This window comes from Nicotiana tomentosiformis, chromosome 3 (genome assembly GCF_000390325.3).
Source record: "Nicotiana tomentosiformis chromosome 3, ASM39032v3, whole genome shotgun sequence".
Classification (NCBI taxonomy): domain Eukaryota; kingdom Viridiplantae; phylum Streptophyta; class Magnoliopsida; order Solanales; family Solanaceae; genus Nicotiana; species Nicotiana tomentosiformis.
In genome coordinates, this window is record NC_090814.1 from 69,218,266 (window position 1) to 69,238,401 (window position 20,136).

At 39.8% G+C, this 20,136-nt stretch overlaps 3 protein-coding genes across 3 annotated transcripts; 2 read left to right on the top strand and 1 right to left on the bottom strand.

The window, feature by feature from the left end:
* Positions 1-2,163: 2,163 nt before the first annotated feature.
* On the top strand, positions 2,164-3,843 carry LOC104095093 (probable BOI-related E3 ubiquitin-protein ligase 2). The gene is made up of 3 exons (XM_070199411.1): positions 2,164-2,633; positions 2,723-3,021; positions 3,104-3,843. Exons 1-3 carry the CDS (start codon positions 2,615-2,617, stop codon positions 3,623-3,625), a joined length of 840 nt encoding a protein of 279 aa, XP_070055512.1. The 5' UTR covers positions 2,164-2,614; the 3' UTR covers positions 3,626-3,843.
* A 695-nt stretch (positions 3,844-4,538) lies between these two features.
* On the bottom strand, positions 4,539-7,098 carry LOC104095092 (probable pterin-4-alpha-carbinolamine dehydratase, chloroplastic). Its single transcript, XM_009601138.4, has 3 exons — positions 6,628-7,098; positions 5,489-5,684; positions 4,539-4,827 (listed from the first exon to the last, which is right to left on the bottom strand). Exons 1-3 carry the CDS (start codon positions 6,985-6,987, stop codon positions 4,736-4,738), a joined length of 648 nt encoding a protein of 215 aa, XP_009599433.1. The 5' UTR covers positions 6,988-7,098; the 3' UTR covers positions 4,539-4,735.
* An 11,678-nt stretch (positions 7,099-18,776) lies between these two features.
* Positions 18,777-19,655, top strand: LOC138907965 (uncharacterized). Its single transcript, XM_070198592.1, has one exon. It carries the CDS (start codon positions 18,777-18,779, stop codon positions 19,653-19,655), a length of 879 nt encoding a protein of 292 aa, XP_070054693.1.
* Positions 19,656-20,136: the final 481 nt, after the last annotated feature.

Genomic DNA, 20,136 nt, shown 5'->3' on the forward strand with positions numbered 1-20,136 from the left:
CTACATATCGTCAATAACTTCTATAATGTTGTTCTATATTTAAGAAATTGGTGACTTAAATATTATTATACGTGTTTGTTATATATATATATATTGCTTTTACAAAGTTTCCTATATTAAGATAATATTATGTTTACTTTTATTTAAAAAGAAAAAGTAAATATATATTTCTTCGCAGAGGGTTTGATATTTCTGTTGTAGGAAAATAAACACAATAGTAAGCAACTTAAAATTGGAAGTAGGACACCTATTTAGGAAATATGAAGTATATTTTTTTATTCTGGTTTTCCACTTGGAGTTCGGTATGGATAACAATATATGCCCCCGACTAATTCGGATTCACACCATATAAGGCTCAGTGGGGAAAGCGTTTCCTATTTAATTTTTTTTTTCATCGCAGGACCTCCGGTTAACGTTGAGGGAATCTATCCATCAAACAATTTTTGGTCATAGTAATACATTTTATAAAACTCAAGTAATTATGTGAGACCCTCTTTTACCTTTTCAATATAATTGTTTACCCTTAAAATGGATAACAATTAAATTTGTACGCGGCTTAAAGGATATGTGGTTTAATTTAACACAAATGATCAAAGAACAATAAGTAATGGAATTAAAATGAGATAAAATGATCAATCCAATGTGGCAAAGTAATTAAGCCTTCCGTCAGGCTTAAATGCTGACAGTCGGTTTCAATCGAGTCTTCGAGATAGAGCTCGGATCCAGCTAAATGATGAACAATTAAAGAACACTTAGAACAATTGCTGAGAGTCAAAATAAATTTTATTGCCTTGATATGCATGCAAAACAGTGTCAAAAAATGCAGGGACCTCCTCTTTATATAATAGAGGAGTTTTAACCCTAATACAAGTCTAAATAAGGTAAAAATCTTTTCCTTCCTTCTTTTCCATGAAAATATGATCTGCAGCCAATACCGAGCGTGATCCACGCCGCAATATCCGGCTGATGGCGGATATTTCGGCTACCCGTTTGCCTTCTCTAACCGTCAACCTTTACCCTCGATTCTTCATCTCACTCGAGCTCGATTCTTTCTTGGTTCGGCCATGCTCGAGACCCGTTGTATCGTTTGTCCTTCCCTGGTTCCGATCTATGGGTACCTTCGGTCTCACTCGAGCCAGTAGCAAATAACGTCGATCGTTATTCCACAACGGAAAATCGGGAGTGACTCTAGCTATCCCCGATTTACCCGTATACAGTAATATTAATTTTTTCGAAGAACACAAAAATGAGTGGCGATTTTCATATGGTTTTGCTTCAAGTATTAGGAAATTAGTTCAAAAATATATTATCAAAATAGAAACGAGGGATAATTTATTAACTAATGAAGTGTTTACTTAGGTATTACAATTAATTAGGAAAACAATAAAAAAAACTTACATGGAACAGGTCTATATTGCCCTAGATATATTTCCCTATGACAAGGCAAATATACGGACCAATGATAATGACGAGCAATACATGCAGCACCCAAATGACTGAGTAATTTAATTTCATATTAATTGTCTATATTTACATGGTTGGATGATATGGACTCATATGTAATATACCCTTGTTTTCAATGTATTCAGTAAAAATATTTTTCTTGGAAATAGATAAATTCGAAAGCCATTTCGCTAGTGAATATATCGTCTTAATGTTACACGAAATTGCTGAATTATACTTGGCATTACTAGAATATCAGAGTTCTTCAAATTACAACGAAAATAATTAGTTGTACCAGCCTTCTTCTAAACCATGCTGGTTCTACAGCAAGTATATATAAGTCAGAAGCGTGCAACAGATAAAATAAAAGGGGGAGCAAACATGAGTTACAAGACCATATGGATTCTTTAAAATTTGGTATTTCATTTTAATATGATCTGACAATATATGGTAATTCTAAAATCGAACATTTTAAGACGTTTTCTTACTTCACTATTCTAGTCTCTTGATGCCAATAGTAGTAAGTTTTCATCTGCTCGGAATAATATGTTTGATTTTTCATAAAACCAAAGAAAAAAAGAAGTTCTAGTCTTCACATTTTTCGATAGAGATAAATGCATTGTTTCCTCTAAGGCCTTACTGTTTGGTATATTTTGGGCTACCTAGGTTTTTTTTTTTTTTTTTTTGGTTGGTAATATGATACTTAGGAAATTAACATTGTAAAAAGAAATTTTGTTTGAAGTTGTGTTAAGTGTTATTTTGGGCTGCCTAGGAAAATAGCATATAAGAAGATAAATTTTATTGTTCAAACAAAACAAAACAAAAAAACCACAGGTGTTGTTTCAGATAAATAATTAAGCGAACAAGAAAAAGAGAGCACTGTTTCAAAGAAGGGATCATACCGATTGACAGTAGCAGTTGTCGTCTTTAGACATCTAAACCATCGTTGCTGTTGGCGAAGAGTTGCCACCTTTTCATTTCATTCTCTTTAAATATCAATTCCCCTATGGATGTTTCTCCTCATCCCTGTTCTTCTCCATCTTCAGGTTTAAACTGCGCGCCATTTCTTTTCTTTCTTCGAATGCATGGTTTCGTCCTTGAAAATCTCACTTAATTTTCTTCTTTATTATGCAGAATTATCACAGCGCATCCACCAGAGAAAACTGCAAGAATGCCTCCCAAGCACGGATGTTAGTTCCCCCCATTCACATTCTAAACTCTTCTTCTTTAATTTGTCCGGAATTTTGATGTCATTTTTTGTTTTTGGAATTTGGTGCAGCGGCTCCTTATTCGGATGCAAGGAATTCAAAGAGGAAGATGAAAGAAGTGATGGTGGATCAACCTACTCCTGCAGCAGTGACTCCGCCAACAACAGTACCCATGAATTTGTTCCCAGTCCACATTGCTGCGCCTAACCAACAACTTCCTTCCCAGCCTTCTGAACCCGTCAATTTTGACAGATTTTTGACTAGGCCTTTTACTTCGTATACTGCTTTATTAACTGAAGCAGAAGAAGATTATGGCCCTGCTAGTCTCCGTCGCGTGCAGGACCAAATTGAACAGACTACCAAAGCCCACGTACGTCTTTTCATTATTTTTTGTTTTCCACATGCATGATTCCTCTATTCTCGTACGTCGTCTAATTTAAACTTTAATGCAGGCTGACCAAGTGAGGAAAATGTTGTTTGATGTTTGGATGCGGCACTACAAGAACATCATGAACAGTGCGTACGAGGAGGCAAGCACGAAACTGAAGGAGAAAGAAGAGGAACTAAGGCAAGCAAAGATGAGGATAGCCGAACTGGAAGCGGTTGTCGGTCAACTGACTTATCAGGGACAGTTTCTACAGAACAGAGTTCGAACCTTAGAGAATCAGCATGCTGGAATGAGAGCAGCGTTCCAAGATGCAACACTACGTGGCGCTCTCAATGCTGGTGCAGGCGCCAGGGTTGGCGGCCCTGAGGCGCCGTTGCAAGAGGACGCTGAGTCCTCTTTCGTTGATCCACATAGAGCTGAACCATGGAAGATTGGGCCGTGTAAGACTTGTGACAAAGAAGAGGCTACGATGCTGATATGGCCATGTCGCCATGTTTGTCTCTGCGCAAAATGTGCTGCTGCTGCGACTGCCTGCCCTGTTTGCAACATTCCCAAGTTTAATAGCTTCGAAGTCATAATCCCTTAAGTTGGCTTCAATATGGTCTCGTCCCTCCGGTTTCCTATCAAGGAGTTATTACTCCATTTGCTACTGCTATGTTGTTGGAGGTTTAAAGATTCATTTGGGGTATGTAATAATGTTTATTTGCTACTGCTATGCTGTTGGAGGCTTAAAGATTCTATTTTGCTCAACTATTGGATGAATGTAATAATATATTTTATGGATTTATGTTATTGGTTCGGAGTTTGATTATTTTTTTTAATGGTGGACCATTACTTCTATTTTAATTACCTGATTTCATTTGATTTACTTTACAATTACAAAAAAGCTTCTGATGCACTTTGTTATGCAAAGCTCAAAATACATATGAATTTTTTAAAGAGTAATAAAAGTCATTGCTAGAAAATCATTGCCATTGCTGCTTAGCCAAGTTTTTTTTTTTCCAAACGTCAAAGGTCTTTTTCCAAAATAAAAGATGATTTTTTTTAAAAAAACAAAAGTTTATTTCCTTAGTTTAGGTGTATGATTTTAGTCACGACTGTTGAATTTGAGGTTTAAACTTGATTATAAATGGAAATAGATTATGAACTTGACTTTTTAAAAATTTAATCATAATTCAAAAATAAATTAGGTCTCAAATTACTTTTTCGTAATTAAATGAAATAGGGCAGATATATGTCGAATTAATTTCTGTTGTAGGAAAGTATACATAAAACAGTTAAGATTAAGTGAGACCTTCTTCTGAACAGTATTGTATTTTTCAAAGGTGACATTCATTTGTTTTGCCAGAAATATTAAACAATTACTTCAAAAGTATATATTACCGGAACAACTACTCTATTCTCTTCTTTCCCGTTTATGTTTATTTGGAAAGTTTTAAAATTGTTATGGCTCAGTGAATCAGACTATGGCAAACCATTATCTTTACTGACTCAGTTACTTGTTTAGAATCAATCACGACATATGCAGCTATTTTATTGCTTCTAAAGGTTAATACAAAATCATTGCGATAATCCTTGCCATTTGCTTAAGACAAGGTTTTACCACTATCACTTATCTGTTTTAGAGGTCCAATCAAAAAAACAATCGAATATAATTGCGAAAGCTGGATTTGGTGCAAAATGCAAAGCTATCTGATTATGCCCAAACTCTTTTTCTTGGGACAAGGTCCGATGTCTTTATCTGATCTATTTTAGCAGCTACAATGAAATCGTTTATGCTCAAACCTCCTGCAATAAGAGTACACCACTATGAGACAACATTCTTTAACTATGAAGGAGGAATCAGATTAAAGCTATTTCCACGAGAAAATTATTATTGCGCGAAAAAATTATTAAAAAACCACATTGTATTGGCAAGTGATAAAGCTAGGAACCAGAGTATGTCTGGTTATAGACATTAATAGATTAAAGGATTTCCCAAATATTTGACATTTGGGAAAGTATCATTTCAAAATTCCACATTTGGATTCGGATCCTGTTGAGGCGAATGATCCAATCTTCAAAAGATCTGACTGATCACAGTCACACAACCACTACTGTTCTCTGGAAGTTTTTCACCATTTCCCAGTGTTATCTTCTACTAGCGCATTTTGAAAACAATGAACATTCCTCCCGTTAACCACCTATCCTAAGGTTTCTATTGAAACGGCTTTTACTTAAAAGGAACACATGCTTATAGCTGTTTCATAAAGAAACTTATCATTTTCATGCCTAGCGGAGCAAGTTTGGCAAGAATCCTAATTTGATAAGTTTTCTTACCCTTTTCTGCCGTAAGTTATTAATGACAACACTTAAAACACCCTATTAGATGAATCTGTGAACAATGCCAGGGATAGGGATGACTAAAGAAGGGGAGGGAGGAGAGGAGCGACTGAAAAAGTGTACTAACCGATGGAAGCAGTCCATAGCTCAGCACGAACTTGATTGGACTGCTCTAAGTGAAGAAGTGTGGGAACGTGCCCAGTGCCTTCCACCACTTTGCCTATTCGATTGATAAGTTCAACCCCACATTCGAAGTCTCTTAATTTCCATGTACATTGTAGCTTGAGCACCCCATCTTCATGTGCCAGTCTCCAGCCAACAACCTGAAGAACAGATTGCACATTAAAACATGAATGCTTTTTGTTATCCATTATACAATGTATGTTATCCAATACAACCTAATAAAGATCTTAGGTTTTACTTATTAAACCACAGTTCTCACCGATACAACCAGGTACAAGACTTAATTCATTCAAGTCAACATGCTATTATAGTTTTTTTCAACCAACGATCAACAGCCATTGATATATTAGTACCTTCTGAAATTCCTGCTGTCCGATGTAGGTCTTTTTAAAGTGTATTCTGTTAGAAGAAAAATGGTGAAGCTAGGGGCTCTAGCTTCTCACATTTTAATTTTTTTTTTTTAAATTTCTCGATTTTCCTAGGAGAAATGTACCCTGGTACCATCTAAATGAATCAAATTTGAAAACCGTCTCAAGAATCATTATTTAATTCCAGCTTTCCTCCAATCTAGGTTCCGAAATAAGAAGAGATATCTAGACTAACAGTCCGCTCTTTCAATTGATCCTCACAGATTGAAGAGAGTATAACCTTTTGAAATCATCAGAAACATATGCATTCCCCCTAAGTACGTCAACAAAAAGAAACTCCATCGTTTCAATTTATATGATTCTTTTTTCTTTTTTGAATGTTCCAAGATGTTATCCAGCAATATTTTTATTCTATGTAGGCAGGCAACTTTAAAAACTTTCAACAATTCAAATTCATATAAGCAGTCAAAATTTAAAGCTCGTTTACTGTCAAATTAAATTTCCAACCACAACTTTGAAAATATTTTTTCCACCATCAGAAATGTAATAGACTAGTAATACATAAATCTTTGTCTAATCAAACAAATAAAATGGGAGAAGTAGTAATATTTATTCTATCTGGCCAACAATTTCATCCAAGCGGCAAATGAGCTTCAGATAAATCAGAATTTCCAAAGCAAGCAAAGAACATGGGGGGATAATTCATATAGCTGACCTTGAATAGGAGCTGTCGAGCTTCATATTCCGAGAGAGGAGTTTGACCAGGTGAGATGACAATGCAGTCTTGCTGAGCAAGGGACAGAGCAGAAGCAGCTGGGATGAGAATTTTGTGCTCCGTGTCAGTATTACCCAAAACTTTTTCACCGAATTTACTCTCTATTTCAGCTGGGAATGGATCTCTCGCCCCAAAATCGCCCAATAGGTCTCCCCCGTTGCAATGAATTCTGGTGCAAATTCGAGATTGGGTGGTCTGTAGGTAAGGAGTAAGAAAGTTAGCGACTTTCTGGGTTGGGTGCGAAGGGAGAGAAGAAACTGAAATTGGTGGAGAGAAACAAAGATGAGTTAAAGTAGCCATAATAGAGAGAGAGAGAAAAGTTCACTGCTCTGCTCTTACTATTGGAGGTGGGAGAGGATATGGTACTGGTTTTATCCGGTCGGTATGAAAATTAGCATCCGGTTCAGGAGAGATGGCAATGGGCAGGCCCCACCTAGATCTTACTTTTTGATTTAGGATTTCTCGATTAGCTTGTTTAAAGGCCCTATATCCACAGAGATCAACCTCAGATTTTCTGTTTTATTTTCTTCTTTTTTTCTCCAACCCTTTTTATTGATCTTCGTTGATGTAGAATTATTTTATTATATCAATATTTTGCTTGATACTTTTTGGCTAGTTTAAGCAATTTTCTCTCGGTGTGAGATACAAGTCCAAAGTTGGAAAGGAAAATTCAATGGTTTAGATATCACAATTCAAATTGCAGTACTAGTTGTATCCCTATTTTCCACTCGAATTGCATTATACTTATTGTGTACGGGTCAAACGAGGGCAACGTTTTCCCCGATTTACCAATAAGGAAACGAGAGGGAAGCACGATCCGACACAACTACGAGCAAGGTCAAAGGATCCCTCGTATCGGAACTCGGAAGGAATGAACGATGCATTCGGGATCGGACACGGCAAAACAACGGATCCAGACCGATTAAAGTCTCGAGACCACGGAAAAAGAGAAGCGGTTGCGCATGACAAGTGGAGAGCAGTAATATTCTCCCTCAACCGGATATTACGGTGCAAATTCCGTCCGATATCAAATGCAGATCGACATTTACCGGAAAAAGAAGATTGTTATCTTATTTAGACTTATACTAGGATTGAAACTCCCTTACTATATAAGGGGAGAATTTTCTCATTTTAACACATGATTGACACGCATATCAAAGCAATAAAAGTTTATTTTTATCTTCTAGCTATTGTTCAAAGTGTTCTTCAACTATTCTTTTCTTTAATTACAACCGAGCCCATATCAAGGGTTCGATAGAGGCTAAATTTCAGTGTTCAACTTGAGACCCGACTTGATTGTTGCATTGATTGGTTTGATCGTTTATTCTCTCTTTAATTTAATTATTTATTGTTCTTAGATCATTCATATTGAATTAAATCACGTGTCCTTTAAACCGCGTACAAATTTAATTGTTACTCATTTTTAAGAGTAAACAGTTTGGCGCCCACCGTGGGGCAAAGGATAATAGTGGTGATTTGATACGAATCTCCATAACACACCCTGTTTTACACTTGTTCTTTGAAGTTTTGATTTTAGGTTAACCTAAGGATGTCAAATTCTCAGTCTGCTCACTTGAACGTTCACGTCTAGTGAGGCCACCACGACGAGAACAATAACGTGGTGCCTAGCAATGATGTGCCCCCTGTTGATCCATAATAGTGTCCCAGCCGTCGACCCGGTCGACGCTAACTCACAGGTTTCCATCAATATCAATCTACCAACTGACCTCGAAAACAATGTTCGCAGGGCACCCCGACCATCGACTCGAGAAACCCTCGAAGGTGAAGGTGATGAACTGAGCTTGCGATTGATTTTTGAAATGTTCCAAGATCAACAGGCAGAAATAGCGCAGTTGCAGACCCAGAGTCATGCCACTAACTGGGTCGAGCCCGAGCGGACCAGGGAAAATACTCAAAGGGATGAACAAGTTGCTGCAGAATCAGATGAATTCGGGCCCGGGGAAACTTTCGAGGTGATAAAGATGCTCGAAGCATTGACAAAGAGGGTGGAGTCTGGTGAGAAAAACATAGAGGTAAACGATAAGAAGGTGAAAACTTACAACTCTAGCGTCGATCAGATCCCGGGAGTACCCCTGATATTGAAGGGGTCGGACTCCAAAAAGTTCCTTCAGAAGCCTTTTCCCCCGAGCGCGGCACCGAAGTTGGTCTCGAAGAGGTTTCGAATACTCGACATTCCTAAGTATAATGGGACCACAGATCCAAATGAGCATGTAGCCTCATATACATGCGCAATCAAGGGGAATGACCTGGAAGATGAAGAGATCGAGTCGGTGTTGTTGAAAAAATTGGGAATACCTTGTTCAAAGGAGCAATAATATGGTATCACAACTTGCCTCCAAATTCAATTGACTCATTTGCTATGCTTGCAGATGCTTTTGTAAATGCCCATGACGGTGCCATCAAGGTCGAGACAAGGAAGTCAGACCTTTTCAAAGTCAAGCAAAGGGATAACGAAATGCTTAGGGAGTTCGTGTCACGACCCAAAATCAACCGTCGTGATGGCGCCTATCGTGGAACTAGGCCAACCTCAACTCAACAACCCAAAACCAATAACAATGAGTTTGAAAACGTTAATGGAAGCATTTAACATTAAAGAAAAACTATTTAAAACTTAAGAAAATCCAAAAATGGTACAATCCAGCCCAAAAACCAGGGTGTCACTGAGTACATGAGCGTCTAGATCAGAAATACAGTCTACTACAGTGTCTAGAGATATAAACTGAAAGTATGACAAAGATAAAGAAGAAGAGTCAAGGCCCGCCAACGCAGTGAAACTACTTTGATAGTCTCCAAAACTCTAGGATTCCCAATCAGCAACCGCCGCTACGACCGGTATTGCCTGGATCTGCACATGAGGTGCAGGGACTGTATGGCCAACGGGATGGGACAAAATTAACGGTACGGGACAGGATGTGATGACATTTAGCCGGGACGGGACGAAACGGGACGGGACAAATGGGACGAAACGGTAGGCCCATCCCGTCCCGCTAACAAACGGGATGGAACGGATGGTAGACCCATCCCGTCCCGCTAACAAACAGGATGGGTCGGGACGGGTTCATAGGCCTTAAGTACCGTTATAAAAAAAAATTATTTAAGCATTGAGTTTAGCAACGGATATTCTTTTGACAATGACTAAGTTTTTAAAGTTTGCAACATCTAGTTTTTTGACTTATTTAATAAACTTACAAATTAAACGGAAATTAGAAAACTATGTAAAGAATTATAAAATATTAAAACAAAAGACTTGTAATGAAATATTCTAGTAATTATAAATTTATAATAGAGTTATAATTTATTTAATATAATTTCAAGCCATTAGGTAACTAAGTAAGAGTGTAAGACAATTCATAAAAAAATTCAATGCTTAGAGCCTTTTATTTTATTAATAGAACTTTCAAATCTCACATACAAATATAATTCTTTTGAAGAGCACCTAATCTACGCAGCCACCTTCTAGGAAGGGTTCTGTTTGAACTAGGCCTCTTAGTAGCCAATTACAAATTATAATACTAATATTTATAAGCGCCTATATAACTTCGTTATAACTTATCTATAATTTCTCTCAGACATTATTCTGGAATTGGTAATGTTGATTGATGTTCCATGAGTTCCATGCCGTCATCGCTCCCAGTGCTAAGTATCTCATTGTATTCTTCTTCTTCCCTAGTGGTTAATTTTTCAAAGCCAAGATTTCTTCTTTCTGAATTAATCCAATCTCTGAATTACGGAAATCTCTAGGCTGTCCTCCGCTAATGAATGTCTATGATCTCCGATTTGAAATCTTGCCGCGCTAAAAGCACTCTCCGATGCTACTGATGATGCTTGAATAGCAAGGATATCTCGGGCCATTATTAAAAGTGTTGGAAAAGCCTTCCCACGCTCCCTCCACCATCACAACCATTAGGACTACGACCTATATCAGATGTGATAGACACTTTACAATCTAAGTGAAAAAATACATAACGAATATACTGAAGATATTCGGTTTGAAATTTAAAAATATCATTTCTAACTGTATTCTTAGAAAAACCTTGAAAAGCAGGATTATAAGTTTCTAGTATATAATGCAAAAAAGCAGGGTGAGAAGGAAAAGTAAAAGGTAAGCCACAGACAACCACCATTTTTGCTAAGTTCTCACGATCTCTATCTTTGTTAAAGGGCGTAAAATAGTACCAGAAGCAGGGTCAAGCTGTTGTTGTAAAAAATTAGAACCCCCGCCAGATCCACTAGGAGTGCTAGTACCGGTGATAGGATCCGATATTTGTCCGGCATCTATTTTAGCTTGTATCCATAAAGCTTTGTGGTCCCTAGCTAAGTGCCTAGATAAACCCCCCGTCCCACCATTTTTGGTGTGCGCAAATCGTTGCTTACATATTTCACATGTAGCACGTTGATTGACTTTATCATGTTTAAAATTTTTTCATACAAGTGATGTTTTGGGACGTTCAACCTTAGGCTTACCCCTTACAGGAGGTACAAGGGGTAAAGCTCTAGACCGAGATTGACTCTGAGTTGGAGCTTGTGTTGCGGGACTAGTGGGTGTTTCATCTAATTCTGCTTCCTCATTTTCTTCATCCTCATTTTCTTCATCCTCAATAAAAATATCATTTCCAAATAATCTTTGTAAAGTTTCACGATCTAGTTGTTCTCCGAAATTAATATTATAACATGCGGGGGGTTGGCAAAATGAAGTTTCATCAACATGAGTCATTTCATCTATATATTTTCTAATTATAAGAGAAGGGCTAGGATTAGGACTAGGATTAGGATTACTACTTCTTTCACCTTTACTAGTATTTTTAAATACACCAAATATATTTTTAGGTGCCATAATTCAAATACAAAATTAAATTAAAAAAGTGAACACAAAAATTAAAACACAAATGAAATACGAAAATAGAACACGTAAAGTAAACAGAAAAATTAAGCACTAAAATAATGCGAAAAAACTATATATTAAAATTAAGAGATGGAACGAGTGTACCGTGATTAAATATTGAAACTTGAAGAAATTATCCAAAATATTGCTCCAAATACTTGACGAATTAATTTGAAGCTTGAAAGTTGCTCCAAAGATTTTCCCAAATACTTGAAACTTATCACTTGATTGCGAAAAAATTGAGAGAATAATATAGATAGAATGTAAGAGATTTGAGAGAGAATGATTTATTTTTGTGGGAAAAAGTAAAGAAGGATGGGGGTATTTATAGTAGAAAATAGGGCCAAAGTATAATTTAATAAACTTAGGGATTATATTAAAAGTTTGTGGGGGTAGGGGTGTTTTGGGGTGGGGGGTGGGGGCCAAATATGACCGTTTTTGGCCGTTGGGAACGACTATTTTTGCAATTATAGCCGTTGCCCAACGGCTATAATTAAAAAAAAAAGGGACGCGGGATGGGACGGGACAAACAAGATGGGTGGGACGAGACAGGACGGGACGAAATGGGACGGGATAAACGGGACGAAATGGCCATCCCGTCCCATCCCGTGTCCCGTTTAACATGGGCTCATCCCGTTTAAAATTAAGTGGGATGGGACGGGACGGGACGGCCCGTCCTGTTGGACAACCTTAGCAGGGAGTAATGTGAGTACACCAACTCAGTAAGTAACAAGTCCAAACTTTGGACTGAAAGGTAGTGACGAACTCAACCTCAACAGGTATAACAGAAATAAATGTGCAGAAACGTAGGCATGCTCTCAAGTCAAATATACAACTCAAACAGTAAAGGAAATACAGATCTAAATAGTGTAAGGTATACAACTCAGCTATCTCTACATGCCAATGCACAGACTGTATGAAATGCACCATGTGCTCCACTCTCAAGTATTCAACCACTCGGTACTGCATATGGCCATCCGCCCCAGGGAAATCCACCCCGGAACATCTACAACACTGACTATAAGTCACTAGTACCGAGGAAAAAGGGGCAATCCAACCCTGTGGAGAAATCCATCTCCAGGTATTAAGTACTTCGGACAAATCCATGTCTAGGGAAATCCATCCCTCAATAATATCATTCGCGCTCACTGGGGGTGTGTTACAGACTCCGGAGGGGCTCCTGTAGCCCAAGCGCTATCATAATCATTAATATAACCGCTGCAGTGTGCAGTCCGATCCCATAAATGTCACTCATAACCAGGCTCTCGGCCTCACTCAGTCATCAACCTCTCCAATCTCACCCACGGGCTCACATTGTCATGAAAATAAACCCGGAACAATGATATGATGACTCAATAACTAATCGAGATTGAGATATGATATAAAAGTACATGAACATGACTGAGTACGGAATATTAATGAAAATAATGAGATGACAGCAAGAAAAGAACACTAAGGATCCCAACAATACCAGCATAAAGCCTAAACATGATATCTAGCATTATTTACAACTCAATTACTTTACCACATGATGAAACCATGGATATTAATAAAATAGAGTCACTAAACGGTGCCATGGAATCACCCAGGATACAATTCTCACGGTTTACACCCGCATGCCCATCACTTGGCATGTGCGTCACCTCAATACCAATCACATAACATATAATTTGGGGTTTCGAACCCCCAGAACCCAGTTTAGAAGCGTTACTTACCTCAAACCAAGCAAAATCCTACTCCGTGATGCCCTTGCCTCTCAAATCGGCCTCCAAACGTCCCGAATCTAGCCACAAGAAATACAATAATGTCAATATTTGCTAAAGGACTCAATTCCACAAGAAAAATACCAAATTATAGCCAAAACCGAAATCGGCTCAAAACCGGACCCCAGGCCCATGTCTCAGAATCCAACAAAAATCACAATAACCGAAAGCCTATTCTCTCATGAGTCTAACCATACCAAATTTATCAAAATCCGACCTCATTTAGTCATTCAAATCCCCAAAATCCACTCTCCAATTCTCAAGCCCTAAATCCCCTAAATTTCTAGTTCAAATCCCTAATTAGATGATGAATAAAGCCATGGATTAACGAAATTTATAACATTATGGGTTACAATCACTTACCCCAACGTTGCTCCTTGAAAACCTTCGAAAAATCGCCTCTCTCCCGAATTCTTTAAGTCCAAAATTGAAATTGAAAGACAAAACCTCGAGCTGGTGTTTTCTGCCCAGCAAAAACGCACATGCAGTCCTAGTTTCGCACCTACAGAGCCGCATTTGTGAACCGGGCTTCGCTTCTACGGAGATTCATTAAAATCCAGACTCTGCTCCTGTGATCACTTGACCGCATCTGCGGTCATCGCAGATGCGGGACCTAAGCCGCACCTACGATCCATCTGCTCATTTGCGCCCCCCAAACCGCTTCTGCGACCACCGCATATGCGGGATTTCCATCGCACCTGTGGTCTGAGCCTAGGTCTCCCTTAGCTGCACCTGCGGATCTTCCTTCGCTCCTGCGGCCTCGCACCTGTGGTTCCTACTCCGCAGGTGCGGAAACACCAGAACCAGCAACTTTAGCTGCATTTTCCAAGTTTCAAACCTTCCGTTAACCACCTGGAATCACCCCGAGGCCCTCAAGACCTCGACCAAACATACCAACACGTCCCATAACATCATACGAACTTAGTCGAACCTTCGAATAACTCAAAACAACATCAAAACACCAAATTTCCCTCAGATTCAAGCCTAAGAACTTTTAAACTTTCAAATTCCGCAAACGACACCGAAACCTATCAAACTATGTACGAATGACCTCAAATTGTACACACACGTCACAAATGACACCACGAACCTACTCCAATTTCCGAAAATCCATTCCGACTCCGATATCAAAATTTCCACTGCCGACCAAAGTCGCCAAATTTTTAACTTTCACCAATTCAAGCCTAATTCTCCTACGGACCTCCAAATCACATTCCGGACACGCTCCTAAGTCCACAATCACCTAACGGAGCTAACAGAACCACCAAAACTCAAATCCGAGATCGTTTACACATAAGTCAATATCCAGTTGACTTTTTATACTTAAGCTTCTAATAATGAGACTAAGTGTCTCAATTACTCCGAAATCACTCCGGACCCGAACCAACTAACATGATATATCACAATATAGCTGAAGAACACAAAAAGAAGCATAAATGGGGGAAACAAAGCTATAACTCTCGAAACGACCAACCGAGTCATTACAGTTCGTATCGAGGTTCCAGATGGAACAGATGGATCTACCCCCGATCGCAGATGATTGGTCTGTTCAGGCATTTCTTCTCAGCAATTAAAGAAAAACTTGGTATAATACCCGGCGGTCAGAGTCGAGGACGACCAGCTCGGGGCCTCTTCGGTATCTGTTTACCCCAATAGAACTAATGACAAATCTAAGAGAGTCATAGATCAGAAGCCAAGGCCGGTCCGAGATCGATACCATCTATACGGTGTGGATCGGAGGGGAAAAAGATCCGGGCACCACTCGGCAAGGAACGACAAGAGAAATGATGAAGGACCGAGCAGCCGGTCCTGATGAGTAAAATAGATTTTGATAGGTCGCTCGGGAATAGGGAAGCACCAAGATTATCGGAGTATAATTTCAATGTAGATGCTACAATTTTAGTGTCGGCCATAGGACGCATCAAAGAGACCAAGTGACCTAGGCCATTACAGTCCGATCCCGTCTAGATGGATCATAGCTTGGTGTATAAGTACCGCGGTACTCATGGTCATAGGACCGAAGATTGTTGACAGTTAAGAGAAGAAGTGGCCCGATTGTTCAACAATGGGCACCTTCGGGAATTCCTAAGCGAACGGGCCAAAAACTATTTTAGAAACAGGGACATCAACAAACATGTCGAACATGAGGAGTCCCAGCACGTGATCAACATGATCATTGGGGGAGTGGATGTCCCCCAAGGGCCAATGGTAAAACTCACCAAAGTTTCTATCACGAGGGAAGAATGCACCCGGAATTACGTCCCGGAAGGGGCCATCTCGTTCAGCGACGAAGACGCCGAGGGCATCGTCCAGCCCACAATGATGCACTGGTAATATCCGTACTTATCAATAAATCTCGGGTTAAATGTGTGTTGATTGATCTAGGTAGCTCAGCCAACATCATCTGATCGAGGGTCGTAGAACAACTGGGATTGCTGGACCAAATCGTATCGGCGGTCCGGGTATTGAAAGGATTCAACATGGCATGCGAGACCATGAAGGGTGAGATAACTTTACTAGTAAACACTATTGGGACCACCTAAGAAATAAATTTCTACGTGATCGAAAGGGATATGATGTACAACGCCTTGTTCGGAAGGCTATGGGTTCACAATATGAGAGCGATGCCTTCGACTTTACATCAGGCGCTGAAATTTCCCACTTCGAGAGGAGTTAAAGCAGTTTACCAGGAATAGCCGGCCACAAAGGAAATATTTTCTGTCGATTAAGTAATCTTAGTGCCCGCGGTTTCGACATCAAAAAGTAGGGAACCGACCTAAGAAAAAGAAACTAAATAGCAATCAATAATCCCGGCCTTAACCGGGCTAGAAAAAAAAGAAGGAGCACGGAATAGACGATGAGGATGATTGCGGCATCCTGAGCTATTTTTTAGCGCCCGATGACACCGACGCCACCAAGTCGACGATTGAGGAGTTGGAGCAGGTTATACTGATCGAGCACCTACCAGATCATAAGGTATATCTGGGCACGGGACTAACCCCCGAGCTCAGGAAAAAACTTATTGAATTTATTAAAGTTAATGCCAATTGTTTTTCCTGGTCCCATCTTGATATGAAAGGGATCCCACAGGAGGTAACAACTCACAATTTGAGCTTGGATCTAAAGTTCCATCCTGTTAAGCAGAAGAGAAGGCCACCCATAAAATTAAAGATCTATGAGTATATTTTCTAACGCATTAAATCGTTTGTCAATACAATATCGGACTAGATAGATATGGATGTTTTAGAAAGACTGCGCAGACTGTCATCTACTTGCTTAAACGAGAATCCAAAAATGGGCCAGTTCGGGTCGTCCCAAAATGGGCCAGTTCGGGTCGTCCAAAGAGGCCTTTTTAAAGGCCTATATTCTTCATATATTATACTGATAATAGTGCATAATAACCAGACATAATCTCTTCAAAAATCCTCCCAAACATTTCCCACAAACCCCAATTGATATTTTCTCCCTTTCACGTTCTAATTAGACGTAAAAACTTAGAGTTTGAAGAACCAAGATAGGAGCTGAGTTGTCCAAAACTAAGGTAAGTTTATTGATCTCTTTCATCCATTTTTTTCTACTTTAAATGCATAGTAAGTCGTTTTATATTTGTAAGAACTCACGGGACAATATTGGGCTGTGTATTTTACTGTTGTGCTATTGGGCTGCGTATTTTACTACTGTTTTGTAGAGTTTTGGAGGAGGAAGGGTGTGCATAAACACCACATAAATATAGGTTGGTGGGCTGGTCGTTCGTCATAATATTTTTGGATTGTTTGACACTATTACGGTGGTCGTTTTGTATATGAAGAGATTAGGGTGTGTTGGGATTTTTTGTAGTATTTTGTGGTGTATATAAGTTTGGAAAATAATGTATATATGTTGTTGTTGTTGTTATTTTTTGGTGTTGTTAGTGTTATCTTGAATTTGGAGAAAGTAAGGATTATAGGTAAGATGCTTCCCGTTTTAATATAAAATAAGCTTGTCGTTCGTTGTGCGATAGTTGTACCTTTCGTAACACAATGATAGTATTATTATAGTTATTGTATATTAAGGTGCGAAGAGGCGAGTTAAACTTGGTGATTGGAAAGATTGTGATAAGGTATGTTAAGCATAAAACTTTTCTTCATTTTGGCATGATCTCGTAACTACTTGTATTTGATAACGAGGCATAAAGAGAAGTTCATACTCCCGAATTTATATACATTATCCTAGTCTCATAAGTTACAGTATTCTACCTTATCGGGACTTTATATTCAATTGAGAATTGTCTTCTTCCAGTCGAGAGAGCAGAGGGTCTATACATATACAATATTATAATATTTTTACCACCATCGAGCCATAATCGGTGAGCAGGCCCTTATTAGGAAACCTCTGATCAGATGGTAAGTTATATACCGAGCCTACTGTGGCCGAGTGCCTATGAGTGAGCCCAGGATGGTCGAGATATAAAGCCTAGTATGGCCGAGCGCCTATGAACGAGCCTACTACGGCTGAGCAGTTACACGTACCGAGCCTTATAGGGTCGAACATTTATTTTACTTACTATATTGAAGGAGTTGAGTCAGTATCAACAGGTAAGTATATCTCCAGATCATCTTTGACTCCCAGTTACTTTTAGTTATTATATTATCAGTTCAGTTTCAGCTTTCAATTATGTTATTTCCTTACATACTCGGTACATTATTTTGTACTGACGTCCCTTTTTCGGGGACGCTGCATTTCATGTGTGCATGTTCAGATAGATAGACAGGTAGACCTCCTCAGTAGGCGTTTCCCGAGTTCAGCCTGATCAGTAAGCTCCACGTCCTTCGGAGTTGCCGAGTCTAGGGTTTTGTGTACATTTTATGTATGTATATATATATGTTATGGGTAGGTCGGGGCCCTGTTCCGATCACAATATATCTATCAGTAGAGGCTTGTAGACATATCCTGTCAGCTAGTGCAGTATGTTGGGCTTGTAGACCTGGTATGTATAATTTCTTAGTTTGTCAGCTATAGTAGTCATGACAGCCTTGTCAGCCTAGCTTTATATTGATGTTTAGTGAGTGCTAGTTACACTCAGTTTTATATTTTGCTTTGCAAAGTGTCTTGCAATGTGGCCCCATGGCCAAATTATGACTTTATATGTTCAGAGTCCCTTATTTGCAATTTGGTATGCTAGGTTAGGTGAGGCATCGGGTGCCGGTCTCGCCCCCCAAGTTCGGGGCGTGACAAACTTGATATCAGAGTAGTTCTGTCCTAGGGAGTCTACAAGCCGTGTCTAGTAGGGTCTTGTTTATAGATGTGTTATGCACCACATTATATAAATAGGGAACTACAGGGCATTTAAGAGTTGGTTACTCTTCTTTCAAATCTAAATCGTGCTGTAGAACTGAGTTATAGAAAATTTGAGTTCAACTTACGTGTTGGTGTTGCATACACAGATGACGGTGACTAGGAAGACTATGGCTAGCCAGAGGGGAGATGCAGCAATAGGTGAGGGGACCGGCAAGGTACCCTCAGTAGATGGGTCCCAGTCTGAGGCCCAGGGCGAGACCTCTACTCAGCCATTACCGGCTACTCCACCACATGAGGAGTTTCCTAGGGATACCGCACACCCAGTTCCCCCTCCACTTCCATCAGATCAAGACTTGAGGAGTGCGGTTCATTTGTTGACACAGTTAGTAGCTACCCAGCAACAAGCTAGGGCATCAGCTAGTGCAGGATCTTCTGAGGGGTTTGGGAGTTTAAGGGTCCGAGATTTTATTGCTTTGAGTCCCCCAAACTTCACGGGTACAGATCAGAGGGAGGACCCGCAGGATTTCATATATCAACTTTACAGGATCTTTCGGGTTATGCATGCCACAGAGAAAGAGGCAGTTGAGCTAGCAGCTTTTCGACTCCGAGATATAGCCATCCTTTGGTACGAGGAATGGGAGAGGTCCAAGGCACGTGATGCACCTATAGATAGTTGGGAGATTTTTTCAGATGCCTTCCTTGACCAGTACTTATCACGGGAGATCCGACAGGCTCGGGTCGATCAGTTTCTAGCCCTCAAGCAGAGCAATATGAGTGTTCGAGAGTATAGTCTCCGTTTTGACTCATTAGCCAGATATGCACCATCTATAGTTGCCACTATGCGGGACAGGATCCACATATTTATAGCAGGGCTAGCCCCAGGGTTGACTGAGGTATGTGCCACTGCTGTATTGCAAGATAGTATGGATATCTCTCGGATTCAGGCATCGCTCAGAATATATAAAAGGGTAGGCATTGGCAGCAGGGTACATAGAGGACTGAGCAAGGACAACGTAAGAGGATAAGATTTCCCAGGTCCCAAGAGCAGTCACATGGTAGTTATAGGCCCCAGTACTTAGGAAAGCCAACTAGGCCTTCGCCACCTCAGTTACAGGGTTACAGGTATGACCGCTATACTCAGTCAGGACCAGGTGAGAGCTCACGGGCATTGGGTTTGCAACCATAACGAGGTTTAAGGAAAACATGGTCATTTCCACCGCGGTGAGACATCTGTGGTAGAGGACACTTGGGCCAATGCCGAGTAGGTTCTGATGCTTGTTATACATGTGGGTGTCCAGGGCATATGATTTGAGATTGCCCAAATAGAGATTTTGGGGGTATGGCATAACCAGCGAGTTCAGCAACAAGATCATCTATGCCTGTGCATCCTTCAGGGCGGGAGTCTTAGTCTTCGGCTGGTAGAGGTCGAGGCAGAGGTAGAGGTTCTAGTTCAGGTGGTAATCAGTATCGTATCTATGCTTTAGCGGGTCGACAGGGCCAGGAGTC

Excerpts from the sequence above, each read along its gene's own strand:
- LOC104095092 (XM_009601138.4), bottom strand. The coding sequence starts at position 6,987 with ATGGCTACTTTAACTCATCTTTGTTTCTCTCCACCAATTTCAGTTTCT. Across the intron at positions 5,685-6,627 it reads CTCGACAGCTCCTATTCAAG|GTTGTTGGCTGGAGACTGGC; the intron begins GTCAGCTATATG and ends TCTGTTCTTCAG. Across the intron at positions 4,828-5,488 it reads GCTATGGACTGCTTCCATCG|GAGGTTTGAGCATAAACGAT; the intron begins GTTAGTACACTT and ends CTCTTATTGCAG.
- LOC138907965 (XM_070198592.1), top strand. The coding sequence starts at position 18,777 with ATGACGGTGACTAGGAAGACTATGGCTAGCCAGAGGGGAGATGCAGCA.
- LOC104095093 (XM_070199411.1), top strand. Across the intron at positions 3,022-3,103 it reads AACAGACTACCAAAGCCCAC|GCTGACCAAGTGAGGAAAAT; the intron begins GTACGTCTTTTC and ends ACTTTAATGCAG.